Source organism: Sinocyclocheilus rhinocerous, unplaced genomic scaffold (assembly GCF_001515625.1).
Source record: "Sinocyclocheilus rhinocerous isolate Xijiao unplaced genomic scaffold, SAMN03320098_v1.1 scaffold562, whole genome shotgun sequence".
NCBI classification, from domain to species: domain Eukaryota; kingdom Metazoa; phylum Chordata; class Actinopteri; order Cypriniformes; family Cyprinidae; genus Sinocyclocheilus; species Sinocyclocheilus rhinocerous.
In genome coordinates this window covers 795,814-812,282 of record NW_015641608.1, presented here as the reverse complement: position 1 = coordinate 812,282, position 16,469 = coordinate 795,814, and the positions used below count along the sequence as shown (strand labels likewise).

The 16,469-nt window shown below is 36.6% G+C and overlaps 2 protein-coding genes across 2 annotated transcripts; both read left to right on the top strand.

Annotated features, from left to right (window-relative positions):
- The first annotated feature begins 479 nt into the window (after nt 1-479).
- Nucleotides 480-2,339, top strand: LOC107755245 (polyprenol reductase-like). The gene is made up of 5 exons (XM_016571963.1): nt 480-729; nt 842-993; nt 1,246-1,437; nt 1,638-1,757; nt 1,902-2,339. The coding sequence occupies exons 1-5, from the start codon at nt 530-532 to the stop codon at nt 2,159-2,161; spliced, it is 924 nt and encodes a 307-aa protein (XP_016427449.1). The 5' UTR covers nt 480-529; the 3' UTR covers nt 2,162-2,339.
- Nucleotides 2,340-3,495: 1,156 nt separating this feature from the next.
- On the top strand, nt 3,496-10,001 carry LOC107755243 (transmembrane protein 165-like). The gene is made up of 6 exons (XM_016571960.1): nt 3,496-3,828; nt 4,906-5,137; nt 6,062-6,237; nt 6,353-6,538; nt 8,563-8,668; nt 8,775-10,001. Exons 1-6 carry the CDS (start codon nt 3,688-3,690, stop codon nt 8,849-8,851), a joined length of 918 nt encoding a protein of 305 aa, XP_016427446.1. The 5' UTR covers nt 3,496-3,687; the 3' UTR covers nt 8,852-10,001.
- The last annotated feature ends 6,468 nt before the right edge of the window (nt 10,002-16,469 follow it).

Sequence of the window (16,469 nt, the reverse complement as noted above, 5' to 3'; positions counted from 1 at the left end):
ATACTATAACAATGAGTCAATGCAAAACGTCCTCAAACCAGTTCAATGAACCAATTGAATTATTTTTTCTGTGGGAGTACTGACCAATTATATTTTGCCTGCTGCCCTCTTGTGTTCTTAGGTAGAGCTGCAAATGGAGGTTTTGAAGCTACAATGACGGTTTGAATGAACATTTTAAAAAACAAATAGTTTAGAAACATATGGTACCGTATAATATTGTTGCTAACAGTGGCGTTGTGATAGCTGTTTCTCCACGTTTTATCTACAGTTATGAATAAAGTAAGCGAAAGCTCGTTTTAATTAAACATTCATATTCATGGATACTAAAAGCTGTAGATTTTGAAAAGATTTTGTATATATAAGAGACATGCAGAAATGTTTCTTTGTGGATTTTATCATGGCACATATTACCTGATCATGGAGCGGTGGTGCCTATCAGCAAATCCCTGAATGAGTGGAACCTAAAATATCCGGTATTTGTTTCCTTTGGTATGTTTACACGAGCGGACCGCAGTATGATGCTGCTGCGATGCCCGACTCTATAGCAATAGTTAATATCATATGGTTTTTGTTAGCGCTGTGTTTTCTAATAGCCTTTTGTCTCTACAAGTTTTCATTGAAACTGCCTCATAGCCTCGAGCACGTGTTTCAGGATTTAATCCGATATGGAAAAACTAAAGAACACATCAAGGGCTCAAATTGGCAGCTCGTTTTTGACATATCAAAGAGGTGATTCGGGATTAAATGTAGTTTTATGTGGCTCTGTATATTCCCCAGATATAATGGTTTGAGCATGCCAAGGCGATAATGCTGGAAACATTTTCTCTGATGTTGATTTTAGGTGTTTCTATCATTTCTATGCGGTGTCTGTCATGTGGAATGGGCTCCTCCTACTATTCTCTTTGTGTTCTGTCGTCATGAATGAGGCTCTCCCTGATTGGTTAATTGATGCGCTTTGGTGTTTGACTGGCAGACCAAGAGCTGCTTGGAACGGTACTTCAAATTACAAAGAATGTTTTTTCTTCTTCTCCACTTCATCTTTCTTTTTTTAAACAATGGCAACCAGTGTGTTACTAGAGTAAAACCGTGATAATATAGTAACCAAATCAGAACAATTCTGAAAGCTCTGTATACACTGTGTTTTTTTTAAATACATTTTTAATATTTTTCTGCTTTAATTTGTTGCAATGTACTTTCCATTTACCATGCAAAGAATATTCACATGCTTACTTGTGTGCTTTACAGAGTTGCATCTCTCCATTCTGCTTTTACAAGTGCTACTATGGGTCCACTCTCTTAGACGGCTATTGGAGTGCCTGTTTGTCAGCGAATTTTCTAATGGTGTGATCCATGTAGTCCAGTATGCATTTGGTTTGGGTTACTATGTCCTACTTGGACTAACTGTCCTGTGTATAAATTCTTCTCTGCCACAATCAGGTTAGTACAGTTTCCTAGTTCAGATCCTTTCATCATTTTGTCACATTGTTTTTTGACTAAAATGCACCTTCATATAGAAAACTCAAAATCTAATTCATGTTAACTTGACCAAAAATATTTCAGTATTTTTTAGCCCAAATGTAGCTGGGCATTTTCCTGAATTGTACGAACTATCTGTGTATTTGTCTCTGCAATACCAGGGTCTCTTGTTAATCAGCTCACATGGCATCATGTAATCGGGACTCTTCTTTTCATCTGGGCATCACTCCTCCAGAACCGGTCCCTCTCACTGCTGGCCAAAATGAGGACTGACAGCTCAGGTAGAAAGCCACTGGGGTTTCCTTAGGAAAAAAGTGTAAACTAATTCTAAGTAAAAATACAAAAAAAAAGTTATTTTCTTCTTAAAACGAAATAATTATTACTTTTAAACAATTGTTTTCCCCTGTTCCCTCTATCCAATCCAGGTAAAGTAGAGACTCTAGCCCACAAGATGCCATGCGGGGGCTGGTTTGAGCTGGTCTCTTGTCCACATTACCTGGCTGAGCTTCTAATTTATGTTGCCATGAGTGTTTGTTGTGGCTGCAGTTCTCTAACCTGGTGGCTGGTGGTACTGTATGTACTCTGTAACCAGGCACTGGCTGCACAGCTCTGTCATGATTACTACAGGAGCAAATTTGAGACTTATCCAACTCAACGCAAAGCTTTTATTCCTTTTGTCCTGTGATTTTTATGTAATAAACTCTTTTATATGGGAATAAGAATCAAATTAATAAAGTATTAACTAAACAAAAACATAGATATCCTTAATGTCTCTCTTTTAAATGGGAACAGCTGACACATTGATTATGCATGTTTAATGTGTAAGGAACAGGGCAAGGAGGGAAATACACACGACATGACCGAAATGGACCGTTGCCCTGACACGTACTGACCTCAAATGGTGATTGACAGCAGCTGCTTGCTTAGAGGCTTAGTTACTGTGAGATGTCAGCAAATGACTTAAAAAGGAAGTGTCTTTTACCACATATTAACTTCCCCAGCTTCCCTGCGTCTAGAATTTAGTCTTGTTAAAAAGAGAATCAATTGAAAGACATATTTTCTGCCCGTTTCCTGCTACTGATCAATTGATGACAGTTTTGTTTGTTTTACTTTATTTGCACTTGCATATGTATTAGAATCAGACTCAGAATGAGCTTTATTGCCAGGTATGTTTACACATACGAGGAATTTGTTTTAGTGACAGAAGCTCCACAGTGCAACAGAATGTCAGTGACAAGACAGGACACAGATAATAAAAAGTATAATATAAAAATAGACAATGTGCAAAAACACAATATATAATATAGACAATTTTGTATGTACAGGTATGATATGTGCAAATTTGAAATGTAAATAAGTATGTGTTAAATAAATAATGTATACTAGTGTTGTGTGTTCCACGATTATTAAGTGTTCATGAGATATTAGGAGGATGTAGGACAAACCATGAGCAAATACAAATACAGAAAGGTTAACATTTATAAAATATCAATGATTAAATCAAATGGGCATTTACAAGTATTAAGATTTTACAAGTTTATGAATTAGTTATTGCTAGTTTCAATAACCATGAGGTCAGTATTGCAAAAGTGTATAGAAGTGTTTATGTACCAATCATCATTGTTCAAAAAAAAATGTCCTTAGAGAAAAACAGATTTGATCTATATAACGTTACACGTAAACCAGCTATATGAATAACGTCTATCAATATTTGAACTTCGTGTAAACAAGATGGAATTTGCACTTCAAGCAAACCATACCTACTATTTCCACTCAGCTTCTAATAATTACATTTTCGAAATGTGAAAATCCGCGTAACAAAGAGGAGCCAAACTAATGTCCGTAAATTATTTTTTGAGCTGAGCAAGTGTCTAATCTCATATTTCCCTTTTGCGTTGCATCTCTACCTATCTTGTAAGCGTTCTTAATACACGTCATTTGGGAATGACGTTTCAACCAATAGTCTACCTCAATTTCAGTGACGTATGTCTCTACTGTACACGTCTATCTCCCAGTTGACCAATCGCGGTCAGATTCTTTAAACCGATAGTTTTGTCTTTGCCTTGGTATCAGTCTCTCTCACCGCGAAGATGACCATGATGGGTTAGCCTGATCGTAGCGACGAAACGTTAATGTATATAAATTAGCGGTTTTATTAGCTTAATTTGCAAAGTATTATCACAACAGAAGCCGTATTAGCCAGCCCTTAAGATGCCTCTTCGGGCCGGCGAGCGGCGTGGCGGTGGCAGGTCCTTATGCTTCCTTATTCTACTAAACGTCGTGTTGTTTTCAGCCGGAGTTATAGCAACTCAAGAAGAGAATAAAGTCATTCGCGAGGAGAAGCCAGCGGAGGTTCGTATGAAACATTTATCATCTTTGCTAGATAACATACATATGTAAGGATGTTTAATAAAACTATAAATGTGTCAAAGAGGTCTTGTGCTGGAAGTAACGTTAGCCGGGTAATTAGGCTAGAAGCACTGAAGGGGAACTAATTTGATTACACACTCTCTAATAGATGTGTCCACGTATTAGGCTGAATTTTTATATTTTGGTATTATATTTTGTATGTTAGGAGTTTGCCCACCCTTCACAAACATGAAGTGCGGGATGAATTAAGACATTTTATTGGTCAGAGACACATTGTGGCATTGAAATTAAGCTTCGATTTGAGGGCTTGAGAGCAGATCAAATGAAAAACTCAAGTGCATCGATCTGTAGTAAGTGTTTTTGTAGTTTTGTTGCTGCTTTTCTTAAGTTTTAACATGGTAAGTTGATCTCAAGGGGACCCAATAAGTCTAGAAATTATTTTCATTTAGTTATAATAACAATCAGCTAAACTGATTGAATATTTTAATTGACATCATATCTTTAATTTATTTGTTTTATTTTAACAGAGGTAAATATCAGCTTAGGAGGGCTGTCAAATATTATCTCTGATAATTGGAGGGCCTTGGAGTCAAAAAGGTTGAAAACTAAAAATCTAAGTTAAAGTAGTATCATAATGACATTCATTCACAGCACACATATATAGAATAAAAATATTATAAGTTTGAAACGTTAACTTGGTGAATTGAATTTATAGGACTACTTGAAGCATTTGAGAAAATGATGTAAAGTTGAACATTCATAACATTCTTGTTAAATTCTTTACATTTCTATGTCCAACTCTACAATATATTTCTTCAGGCAAACTGTTTGGATGAATAAGCAATCGTACTACTACAGAAGTTGACAAAATATCAAGAACTGTTCTGTAATCCTTAATCCTTGCTTTAGATAAAACGCATAAATTCTAATATTAAAAAGACGAATTGTATCTCTAAATATTTATATTGCTTCATATTTTGAATAAATGTGTTGCTTGTAAAAATTGGATTATTGTTACTATTCATTGGATCTGACATCTGAATCATAATTTTTGTCCAGCTGCAGAAGGCAACCTCCGGTCACGCACTCGGCCCGGCAGTGAGTGTCGATGAACCCAATAAGGGAAACCTGGGCTTTATTCATGCCTTTGTGGCAGCCCTCTCAGTCATCATTGTCTCTGAACTGGGAGACAAGACGTTCTTCATCGCAGCCATCATGGCTATGCGCTACAATCGCCTCACTGTTTTGGCAGGCGCCATGTTGGCTCTGGGACTCATGACGTGTCTGTCAGGTAGGTTGTTCAAATGCACCTTTACTTTTTAAATCATGTTCAGATGTTGATTTGCTTCACATCATGTCTCATCTTCCACTTATCACCAATACCTAAAACCTTTGGTGTCACATGACTTTTAGACATCCATAATGTAGAATAAACTATTATCTGACATAAAATGAACCTAGCATTAAAAGAAGCTAGTTTTAAACAAACTCAAGACCCACCTCCTTAAAACAGGGATATTGTCCTGTCCCACCTCAGAGGTCTTGACCTCAATTAAAATGTAAAATTATAATAAATAGTTTAACTATTAAAGTTACACAATAATATAATAAGCAATCAGTAATTGCAAAAGAACATTTGGTCTAAAAAAACAAACTAGCTAGTCCCTAGTGAGTGAACGCTTAATTTGTTAAATTTGCAATCATTTTACCCATTCTGACAATTTTTGGTTTGATTTTAATGTTTAAGGCTAGAAATTGTCATCATCTTTGTCATTTTTTTTCCCAGTTTTTTACATGTCCTAAATTTGATTTGATCTTGCTTATGTGGCTTGTTTTTTTTTAGATTGTCACCTCTTTTTTTTTTTTATTCTCTGGGTTCCTATTCTTTTCTTTCATATCTCTCTCATCTAGCTCATCTAATACATACAGTGTCACTGAAAGTCTTGTGAGATATTTACAGGATATAATTCATCATGCAAATTTTGTAGTAAATTTGCATCCGTCTAAAACCACATCATCATGCCGTACATCATGCCGTCTTATATAATTATTAGGGTTATATTTTAGCTCATAATTCAGCAATTTGACTACTGAGTTTGTCTTTCTATGTACTTAAAATCTAATGCATTAACAGAGAGTTTTTATCTACCATGTGTTATTTATAAAATCCTCTGAATGCACGAATGACCTATTTTTCTGTCTGTCTTCTCATTAGTCCTGTTTGGTTATGCCACCACCATTATCCCACGGATCTACACCTACTACATATCGACAGCACTGTTTGCCATATTTGGTGTGAGGATGCTGAGGGAGGGAATGAGGATGAGTCCTGATGAAGGGCAAGAGGAGCTGGAGGAGGTCCAGGCTGAGATAAAGAAAAAGGATGAAGAGGTAAAAGCTTTGTAGTTCAAGTGTGTTTGTTCACAGGTGTGGCTAAATAACACCCCCTGCATAATTTAAGCATCTTATCTTACCTTTAATTGATTAATTCCCTCTCCTCTCATAGCTTCAGCGCTATAAGCTAGCCAACGGCTCGCCTGATGTGGAAGCGGGGACGGCGTCAACCATATTACCTCAGAGAAGGTGTCACAGCGTGATTTCACCGATATTCATTCAGGCACTCACCCTCACCTTCCTCGCAGAGTGGGGCGACCGCTCTCAGCTTGCCACTATTGTGCTGGCTGCAAGAGAGGTATGTACACAGGGTCCAAAATTAAGACTTATATTCTAAATTTGATTTCTTACCATTTTAAAATTGCTTACCTGGATGGGAGATTTATTTATTTATTTGCTTGCTTTTGTTTTTGTTTTAAATTTTATTCTTACTTAAAGGGGTGGTTGATTGCGATTTCACTTTTTTAACGTTAGTTAGTGTCTTATGTTGCTGTTTGAGCATAAACAATATCTGCAAAGTTACAAAGCTGAAAGTTCAATGCAAACGGGCGTGCAGTTGTCGTACTGTATTAAAGCTTTAATCAGGATAAAACTGTATATTAAAAGCTAACATAAGTAGTAGCATTTACAAATAACAGCGTATCTAAAAGTATGAGACAGCAACAAACAAAAAACATAGGCCTACCATTAAAAGCCGTGCTTGCACAGGTTCTGCACGATCCTCTTCAATAATATCCTCTGCTTCTCAATCGGGCTCAAACTGATAAGCGATATTAACGACGCCGTTGTTTACAATACAACCGGAGCACATGCCTCCGATGTGAGGGGCGGGACCTAGACACACACTAGAAGCGGTTTAGCCAATCACAACACACCGGACCAGCTAACCAATCAGAGCCCATCGCCTATTTCTGAGGGAGGGGCTTCATAAAAGAAGGAAATGATCAGCCCGTTTCTCAGAGAAGGGACAGAGCGGTGTGGAATAAAGGTAAATTATGTGAAAAATGCGTTTTTAAAAAAACGAAGCATCTTGCATAAATGGGTACGAAGCATAATAGGACCCCTTTAAATGTTCCCTCCTGGCGGAATGACCTGCCCAACTCAATCCAAGCAGCCCTTAGTCATCTTCAAGAATTGGCTAAAACACATCTCTTCCATCTTTATTTGACCCTCTAACTCTAGCACTCTCTATTCTAATTCTATTCTTTAAAAAAAAAAAAACTTGTCCCTTTTAGACTTCGCTTTATTGTGCCATCCCAAAGAGGCACAAAATCACTTTCTCAGACTTTTAAATTAAATGTTCCCTCCTGGCGGAATGACCTGCCCAACTCAATCCAAGCAGCCCTTAGTCATCTTCAAGAATTGGCTAAAACACATCTCTTCCATCTTTATTTGACCCTCTAACCCTAGCCCTCTCTATTCTAATTCTATTCTTTAAAAAAAAAAAAACTTGTCCCTTTTAGACTTGCACTCTATTAATTTACTAACTGCTTGTTTTCTTTAACTATCTATTTGTTTTCCGTTTATTTATTATACAATTAACAAAAGCAAAAAAGGCCTCTGACACTAGCTTGCTCTATTCCTTTTCTATTCTATCCGTTTTCTTTTTATTTATTATATAATTTTTAAAAAACCTTGCTACGTGTACTGCGTTAAGCTGAGACTTGTTATAGCACTTGCTTGCATATCATTGCTCTTTTGTTGATTTTGATTGCTTCCATTGTCCTCATTTGTAAGTCGCTTAAACTGATAAGCGATATTAACGACGCCGTTGTTTACAATACAACCGGAGCACATGCCTCCGATGTGAGGGGCGGGACCTAGACACACACTAGAAGCGGTTTAGCCAATCACAACACACCCTATTCTATCCGTTTTCTTTTTATTTATTATATAATTTTTAAAAAACCTTGCTACGTGTACTGCGTTAAGCTGAGACTTGTTATAGCACTTGCATATCATTGCTCTTTTGTTGATTTTGATTGCTTCCATTGTCCTCATTTGTAAGTCGCTTTGGATAAAAGCATCAGCTAAATGACTAAATGTAAATATATTATACTATAAATAAATTTTCTTAATTCCATTAGACTTTTATTCTAAATTATATTTTATAAGTAATTAACTTTAATTAAACATACTTTGTCACTTATTACCATTTTAAATATTCCTAAAGCTCATAAAAATGTATTATTTAAACTACATTGAATTGCATTATTTAATATTATATACATATTCCAGCATTCTCGATAGCTCAATATTAGCAGCTAGCAAATGACTTGAGTGTTGTTAACTGTGAACAACTAAGCCGGTTTTGTGCTGCAGAATCCATTTGGAGTAGCAGTTGGGGGAACATTGGGACACTGTCTGTGCACAGGCCTGGCTGTTATCGGCGGAAGGATGGTGGCTCAGAAGATCTCCGTAAGAACCGGTGAGACGGAGTCATTTAGTACAGTACAGCATGTTCTATTGTTTTGCATAAGCACTGAACTATATCCAGATTTATTTGCTGATACTTCCTGTTGTTATCTCTACAGTTACAATCATTGGTGGAATCGTTTTCCTCGCCTTTGCGTTCTCCGCCCTCTTTATCAAGCCCGATTCTGGATTCTGATGGAAAAACTGACTCTTGGTTTCATTTTTGTATATAAACTACCCAGAACAAGTGCAACAGAGAGAGAGACTGCGCAAAGACTGCAGATGGCTTGTTTATATGTTTGAGTGAATCTCTTTTGTGTGAGTAAAGTATGACTGAATGAATGAATGGAAAAACAATTTACTGCTCATGTCTTAATGAGCATTTCATTTTTTTTTTGCCTAATCCCTCCTTGTTTTTGTCTTTCTTTACTTTCAACCAGGCACTGTTCTGTTTTTAGTTGATCATTATATTTCTCATGTATGCCTCCTCACAGTTTACTTGAACTTGCCAGATTTGTCCGGCACATAGTAACATTTTAAATAACAAATCACGAATCTTGTTTCTACATTGTTTTACCTCTGTTTGAGCAGTGTGCTATCGGCAAATTACTGGCCTGGCTCCAGTCTACCTTATTCAAGTTCAAGCTTACTTGACTACAACAGCTCTAAAACTAAACCCAGATCAAGCACTGTCACTCACCCACTGCACAGCAGTAAATCTACTCGCATCTCAGGAGTATTTAGTGGGTAAGAGCCTCAGCAATATAACAGTCACAATTCCATCATCAATAACAAACTATAGTACTGAATTGAATGCTGAATAATGCTATAGGAACTGCCTGGTGTCTAAACTGCCTGTTGATGGTTTGTCCTTTATTCATACCATATTACCAAAGGCTTTAAATGTAGTATGGATTTATGTGAGATCTGATTACTACATCACATGTGGCCTTTAAACCCAGTCACGGTATTTATTGGTCATCATTGTGCGCTCATAAATGCATTTGTGTTTCTGTGTCACTGGTCATAAAGTGTTAGGGACAGTCATGCTTTCACAGGCTCCCCTGAAAGAAGCACACGGCATACATTTGCTGTCTCCTTGTGAAGGAAGAGTATCATTTCTTAAGTCTGCCCTTTTCTTCCGAATGGTTTTTATTTATTCTACTAAGGAGCACAGATTGATATTTTGTCGTAGTTGATTTGTTCCGTTGAGAAGAATATTTGGTTCTTTTTTTTTACATTTTCAGGGTGACTTTGTCAATATTTGACAGGGTCTAACTTTGGAGAGTGTGCTGATTGAACTATTATAGAAGAACTGCAAAAATGTTATTCCTGTAAATATTGAAATAAAAAGGTCAGTCTCAGTCTGTCAGATGTGGTTATTTTTTCACAATGCGGAAAAAATATTAAATCAAGGAGCAGATGTAATAACCCTACAATGTTAAGAAGCACATTTTTCAAAGATGTTAAGAGAAAAGTATCCAAAAACGTTTTGATGCCATGAGTCACACACTGCATTAGATGCAAAAAATCAAACCAACTGGCATCTGCAAAAAAAATGACACTTCAGCTAGCTTCACTTTTTTAAACCTTTTAGTTTTAAATTATTTTTAGCCAACTAGTCTCAAAGTAAATTTTTGCAGCCATCAAGTTCTTTAAGGTGTCCTAGAATAACCACAGGTGTAGTTCAATACATGTTCCACAGAGTTTGACAACCAGAACTTGCCAAGATTTGTCTTCATTTTGAATTAAATTCCTATAACTTCATATTTTGAAACCTAAGAAACATTGTAAATGTTTTAATTAAAACGTGTGCTTGTGCTATATTTAAATAAATACCACTTGTCATAGATACATGTATACTTTTTTTATGTGGCCAAGACATTCTACTTTTTGGGGCCACTGTAAATATGTATATTTAATTCAGAGATTTTTCCCTGGTCCATATTTTTCTGAGCTTGAAAACGATTAATTGTACGTGATGAATAACATACATTTCTTAGTTATTCTGAAGCACTGGTGGTGACCAGATTTTTCAAATGAAAACGTGGGACTTTTTTTTTTTTCATTTTCTGGTTGTATTTATTTTCATTTTCTCAAGTTGTGAATATACTGTATACAGTAATTACAAATCATACAGTAATTAAAATGTTATTTTATGTTTAAGCTGGAAATGGATCTTTACGATCCCTAATCAGGATTATTATATTGCATTTTAGGTTCATTTTAAGCGCCAAGTATGTGTTTTCTGCAAATGTAATTGTAAAATCATTTAGGTGAACGTTTACAATTCTGTGCAAAACAATCCCGCACCGTTCAGGCCCAATGTAGTACATACAAACGATATTACTTTCATTTGACATAAAAATTTGTACTTGACTACCTTGAAACCGATGACTAATGATAATAGTGTCCTGCTCTCATCCAGGTTAAGTTGTTCATTGCTTAAAGGGGTATCGCCAGATCGGCTTTCACTGTGGACGAAGCGGAGTCCAGCCCGTGGTTGTCACATGTGGTTGCTGCAAGCCCGCCGGTCGCTCCTTCGTCAAATCCGCCAGCCTCCGCTCACTCTAGCCCGCCGTGTGTGACGCTGTGTGTTTCGTTGTGGCTGGATAGCTGGCCAATCACAGCACACCTCGCTTTTTCAGACCGATGAGCTTTGTAAAAATCGACACGTTTCAGAAAGGCGGGGCATAGAGGAGAAACAATAATGTACAGTATGTGGAAAATAATGTGTTTTTTGAACCTTAAACCGCATAAACACATTTCATTACACCAAATACACAAAATAATGTTCTTTTTAGCAACATCATATGACCCCTTTATTAAAGCTGCAGTCCGTAAGTTTTGCCTCTTTGTCGCCATCTCTGTTTGAAAACCTGCAATTGCAGCTGTCTGCGGAATTATCTTCCTTGCGTGGGTTGTGCTCCGGCATGGCTCCAGCGCGGACAACCCTCCCGTTTTTCCCAGGATTCTCCCGTATTTTACCATTCTATCCCGCTATCATCCCGTTTAAATATTTTCCCGTATTTCTCCCATATTTTCAATCTTTCTAAAAAAAAAAAATCCCACTGGGCGTATTTTATATGTTTGCTACATTCGCCTCCGGTAAAACTCTCGTAATTTGTATGGCCCAAACCTCATTATATGAATAATCACATCAACAAATTTCAAGGTTGCCCAGTTGCCAGATCTTGTATGAAACGCTTCCTTCTCACACAATCGACACATACAAATGTCAACCCATTTGTCACCTCAACTTGGCAACCTACAACAGTGATGACTACCATGGGAAGGAAAGGATCACTGGTAGAAATGGGACGGGAGGAGAAGACTCAGGTGGTGCTCCGGTGAAAAAAAACATATACATGCAAATTGAGATATTGCTTACACTTCAAAAGGCTATGGTTTAATTGTTTAAATATGAGCACTGCAAGTTGCAAAATCAGGTGCTGCGCTGCTTTGTTTACTGCGGTTACCGGGGAAATGGCTATATTCCTGGCGAAAAGCGAAAGAATGAAGAGAGAATGAATTTGCATTTTTCAATAAGCCCTTCTGCTTTTTGTTTTAGTCCAAAGCCAAAAACGACCCTTATTTGTACGCAGAAAACACTCAGTTTGATATGCACGCAGTTTAAATAATTGTTTGATAATAATAGTTTAAATTAATATAATACTATAATATAATAATTGATACTTTTGATCCCGCCCGAACCACCCACCCATACCCCCCCCTCTCTCCCTCCCTCCGGTATTTTGGGACCCAAATGTTGACAGGTATGAGCGCGGATGAATCTAATGTTTTGAGGAGTATGTGTGGCAGTCAGTCACTGCTCCGGTGTGGATATTTAATGTACTTCACAATCACAGATTCTAGCCTACATCTTGGAATATATGACCCAAATAAGAATTTTCACCGTATATTGCCATCTGAACACGTAACAAGTCTCCCACGTTTGTTCTGACCAACTGAGGGAAAAAAGCATTACAATAAATTGCGCTACCAATGGTGATTTAATCTAAAGATCAGTTAGCTCATGTCACATCAAACCATGCAAATAATTATTATTGTTATACTTTATTCTCCAATTATTAATGTTAACAACATCAGCATTGCCTATAGTGTGTAGTAGCGTGTAGATTTCAATTTCTGTAGTCTCTCTAATTGTCATACCATTCAAATTTCATATTAAGAAATTCTTCTAGACCAAAAAGCAAATTATGATCCCTTCAAACTGGTTGTCTTAAAAATACAAATCTTTGTAATCCCAGACTATCTGTAATCAGAAGTACATTTAAATCTGGAATATAATTTAATTTCATTCACGTGTTTCATAAACAATCCTTTCTGGATTACAATCTGCCATCGAAATGATACATTTAATTATTCCAGCTGCTGTGAGAAAAGGCTATAAACGATCCGCCACCTGCAGGATCCTCGCATGCGATAGCCTAGTAGCAGGGACAACTTCATGTTTACAGACGTGACGTAATGACGCAGTGCCATGCTCGAATTTCCCATGAAAACCTACCAGTACCACTCCAATTAGAAAACATTATTATAAGCTAACCGTTGTGAATCAGGCTAAAGGCGATAGTTTTGAACACTGGCTGGTTATGTACTTGCTCAAATATTGATTTCGGATAATTTTTAACCAAAAAAAGTTAAGGACTGCAGCTTTAAGTAATAATGAAGTAATGGCGCGAGAACAAGTAATCAGTGTAGATTGCTTGCAGCCTCTCTGAAAAAAATTAAATAAATAATTTGGGGTGTGATGTTGCTGTTTTACAACAGTTCATTAACAAGAAGTTAATATCGAGTAACTTACATTTTTAACAGGATGATAGTTCGTCGGTTTTCCAAACGAAAATAGTTCCAAAGGAAGCCAAAGTTCGGATTTGGTGATCGTCTCCTAGCAACAAACTGTGATTCGAATCTTTACTTGAACAAATCGGTTGAGTGAATGATTAATTGACTCAACTGGAAAAAATCCCTTCTACCAAAGCACAAATCTAATTTATTAAACTTATTTAGAGGAAAACAATCACACCAAAAAGTATAGGAATAAAAACAAGTCATGACAATGTGAATATATATATATATATATATATTTATATTTTTTCATAATTTTATTTTCAAATTTGAATAAGGGGAGTAAACGGCACTGTTTGTTTAAAAAGGTTCCATTATTTCTTTGTTAAATGTAAGAATGGCCTGGCTCACAAAATGAACCCAATACAACACACTGTTTTCTGATATTACAGATTTCTTTTTTCTTTTCTTTTTTTAAATTGAGTTTAGGAAAACAGAGCTATGCTCTGGTAGCCCCTGATGGAGCATTAAAATGGGATAAAACCTAACAATGGTGAGAGTTTAAACCTATTTATTGGTTTAATTAAATAGTTTGCTATTTTTCCTCCATATTAATGTGTACTGACCAGATAAATTTCATGAGCCAAACACAAGTGCTCTGCAAAGAACATCACACGTACAAAGATTAAATGATAGCAATAGAACACTGATAGACATTCAGAACTTCTAGTGCGTACATCAGAACTACAGAACATTTAACATGGTTCACCACCTCCTTTTCCACTGGGCGCTTTTAATATTTCAAAAACAAATTCAACAGGATTTTGCCATGTTCTCCCATCTTTTCTCAAAGCTCTTTGGGTTAAAACACCAGCTGACATGGAGTTGCATCGAGCACCACAGACAATTCAGAGGTACATACTGTAGAGGGCAACCATTTTGTATCGTCCTGTTTGTGTGTGTGTGTGTGTGTGTGTGTGTGTGTGTAAATGCAGAAGAATGTGTGTTTTTGAAGAGGTCACTATCACAAGATCAAGTGAAGAAGAGAAAGGAGGGGCGCGATTGATGTGGGTTTATTATTATTCTGAACCAACCTGAGGAAGCTGTAGTATTTCTGTTACCTTAGGGCTGACATAATACAAATCAGTGCAGAAAACAGAAAAACAACCCCTTGTACTCTAAAACATCATCATGCGTCAACAACTGACATCTGATGCCGGCGCGAAAGGATGCACTATGCATCAGAAGGTCATTTTCGACCCGGCCTGAATTTGTATAGGTGTCCTATACTTTTTAAGCAAGATTTGTTTTAAAAAAAAATTATTACCTTCAAGTACCCCAAAACATAAGCAGGAGTCTGTAGCAAACATCAAAGACCTCTCTTACTCAGGCAAAAACCTTAAAATAACCACTTCCTAATCCAACTGCATTGTGGGGAGAAAGTTCAACTGGTCCTCCAGTGTGTCACAGTTTGTTTAACTCCTTCATTTGAGGTTACAATATGGAGTAAGCTTAATTTTCTGTTCCCTTTCCTAGCAAAAGGTGTATAACAGCTGTTTTATACACCAACTATAGTCTATCTGCATAAATTCTCTGTTCTGACCTTGCCGTAGAAAAATAAGAACATCTAATTTTCAATATATTCCTCTTTATAATGTTCTTTAAATGTTACTATAAAGCTAAGTGACAGTTTTACATTCAATCAATAATCTCGCCTTGCTCATTCTAGCAGTGCCTTCATAAAATTTCTGTGGTATTGAAATGTACAGCCATCCATCACTTTTACACGACCACAGAAACCAACACATTAATGACCGTCATAGACCATAGGACTGTCTCGAAGGGTAGAAGAACAATAGGATGAGTTAGATTACATTATCACACTGCATTATCATAGATCACATGAGTTATTCTGCTATTGAGTGGATACTGCAACATGAACTGTGATTGGACCAGCACTTCGGGTGGTTGGATTTAACATCCCGCACAAACCAAACATTCACTTTCATATATAGTGAGGTCTGATATGGAAAATATTGGAATGAACTACACCTGTCTACTCGTACTAACCTGACGAAGCAATATTGCTCATTAGTGCGCTTACTTCTGATGATTAGAATAATAATTAAAACAATTAATAACACAATCTTGTCTAAGAAGACCAATACAAAAAAAAATACAAAAACTGTCATCCATAAGTGCTACCTGTTGATAAAAGTGACTTTTATAATAAAAAAAAAATAGTGTTTAAGATTTCTTCATAAGGATAAAAGGGTTCCATCCATCATATAGAGGAAAACATAATTATTACTTTTGAACATTCATGATGGTTAACTACTAACAACGTCCCATTGAGCAACTTTGGGGAAGCTTTAATTCTAGCAATTACTGTCTTGTCAAGCATAAATATAAATCTCAAGATCCTGAAGACACAGTTAAACAGTTTAAATATCAAATTAATCAACTACAGTCTGGCTTATTTTAATTGTAACACTACAGAGGCCAATAAACAGAATCTGATTGTCAACATTAGGGTTGTTTTCTGTGCTTTGGACAACGAGCTAGAAGTTGCTAGTGACTATGTCAGCGTTACAGAGGTACTAGTGAACCGATACATTCCTGCTTTTCCAGAGCTGAGTGGAAGGAGGTTGCAAAGTCAAATTGCTATCATTGAAATGTCATCATTTGTCAACGAGCGGAGACCCAAGAAAGGCAAGTGACAGTATTCCTGCATTAAAGCTGTGCAAATATGTGATAATTTACTATCTCTAGATGATAAACAGGTTTGGTTGTGTAAAATATTTCTGGTTACTCAAACCTATTTAGTGAATCATACCTAAAACACTGTATAACAGTGTAAACAACCATGTAAACCATTGTAAAACTAGAGGACGCTATGGCTTAGCCTTAAGCTAATTTACCTGTATCCTATGCGATTATATTTTTCCTCATCATAACCTTGCTGTTTTAAGCATCAGTTCCAGTTTGGCAGAGTATGTAGC

Coding starts and splice junctions, on each gene's coding strand:
- LOC107755245 (XM_016571963.1), top strand. CDS start 530: ATGCCCGACTCTATAGCAATAGTTAATATCATATGGTTTTTGTTAGCG. Junction 730..841: donor GTTTTTGACATATCAAAGAG/GTGATTCGGGAT, acceptor TGTTGATTTTAG/GTGTTTCTATCATTTCTATG. Junction 1,438..1,637: donor TTCTTCTCTGCCACAATCAG/GTTAGTACAGTT, acceptor CTGCAATACCAG/GGTCTCTTGTTAATCAGCTC.
- LOC107755243 (XM_016571960.1), top strand. CDS start 3,688: ATGCCTCTTCGGGCCGGCGAGCGGCGTGGCGGTGGCAGGTCCTTATGC. Junction 3,829..4,905: donor GCGAGGAGAAGCCAGCGGAG/GTTCGTATGAAA, acceptor ATTTTTGTCCAG/CTGCAGAAGGCAACCTCCGG. Junction 5,138..6,061: donor ACTCATGACGTGTCTGTCAG/GTAGGTTGTTCA, acceptor TCTTCTCATTAG/TCCTGTTTGGTTATGCCACC.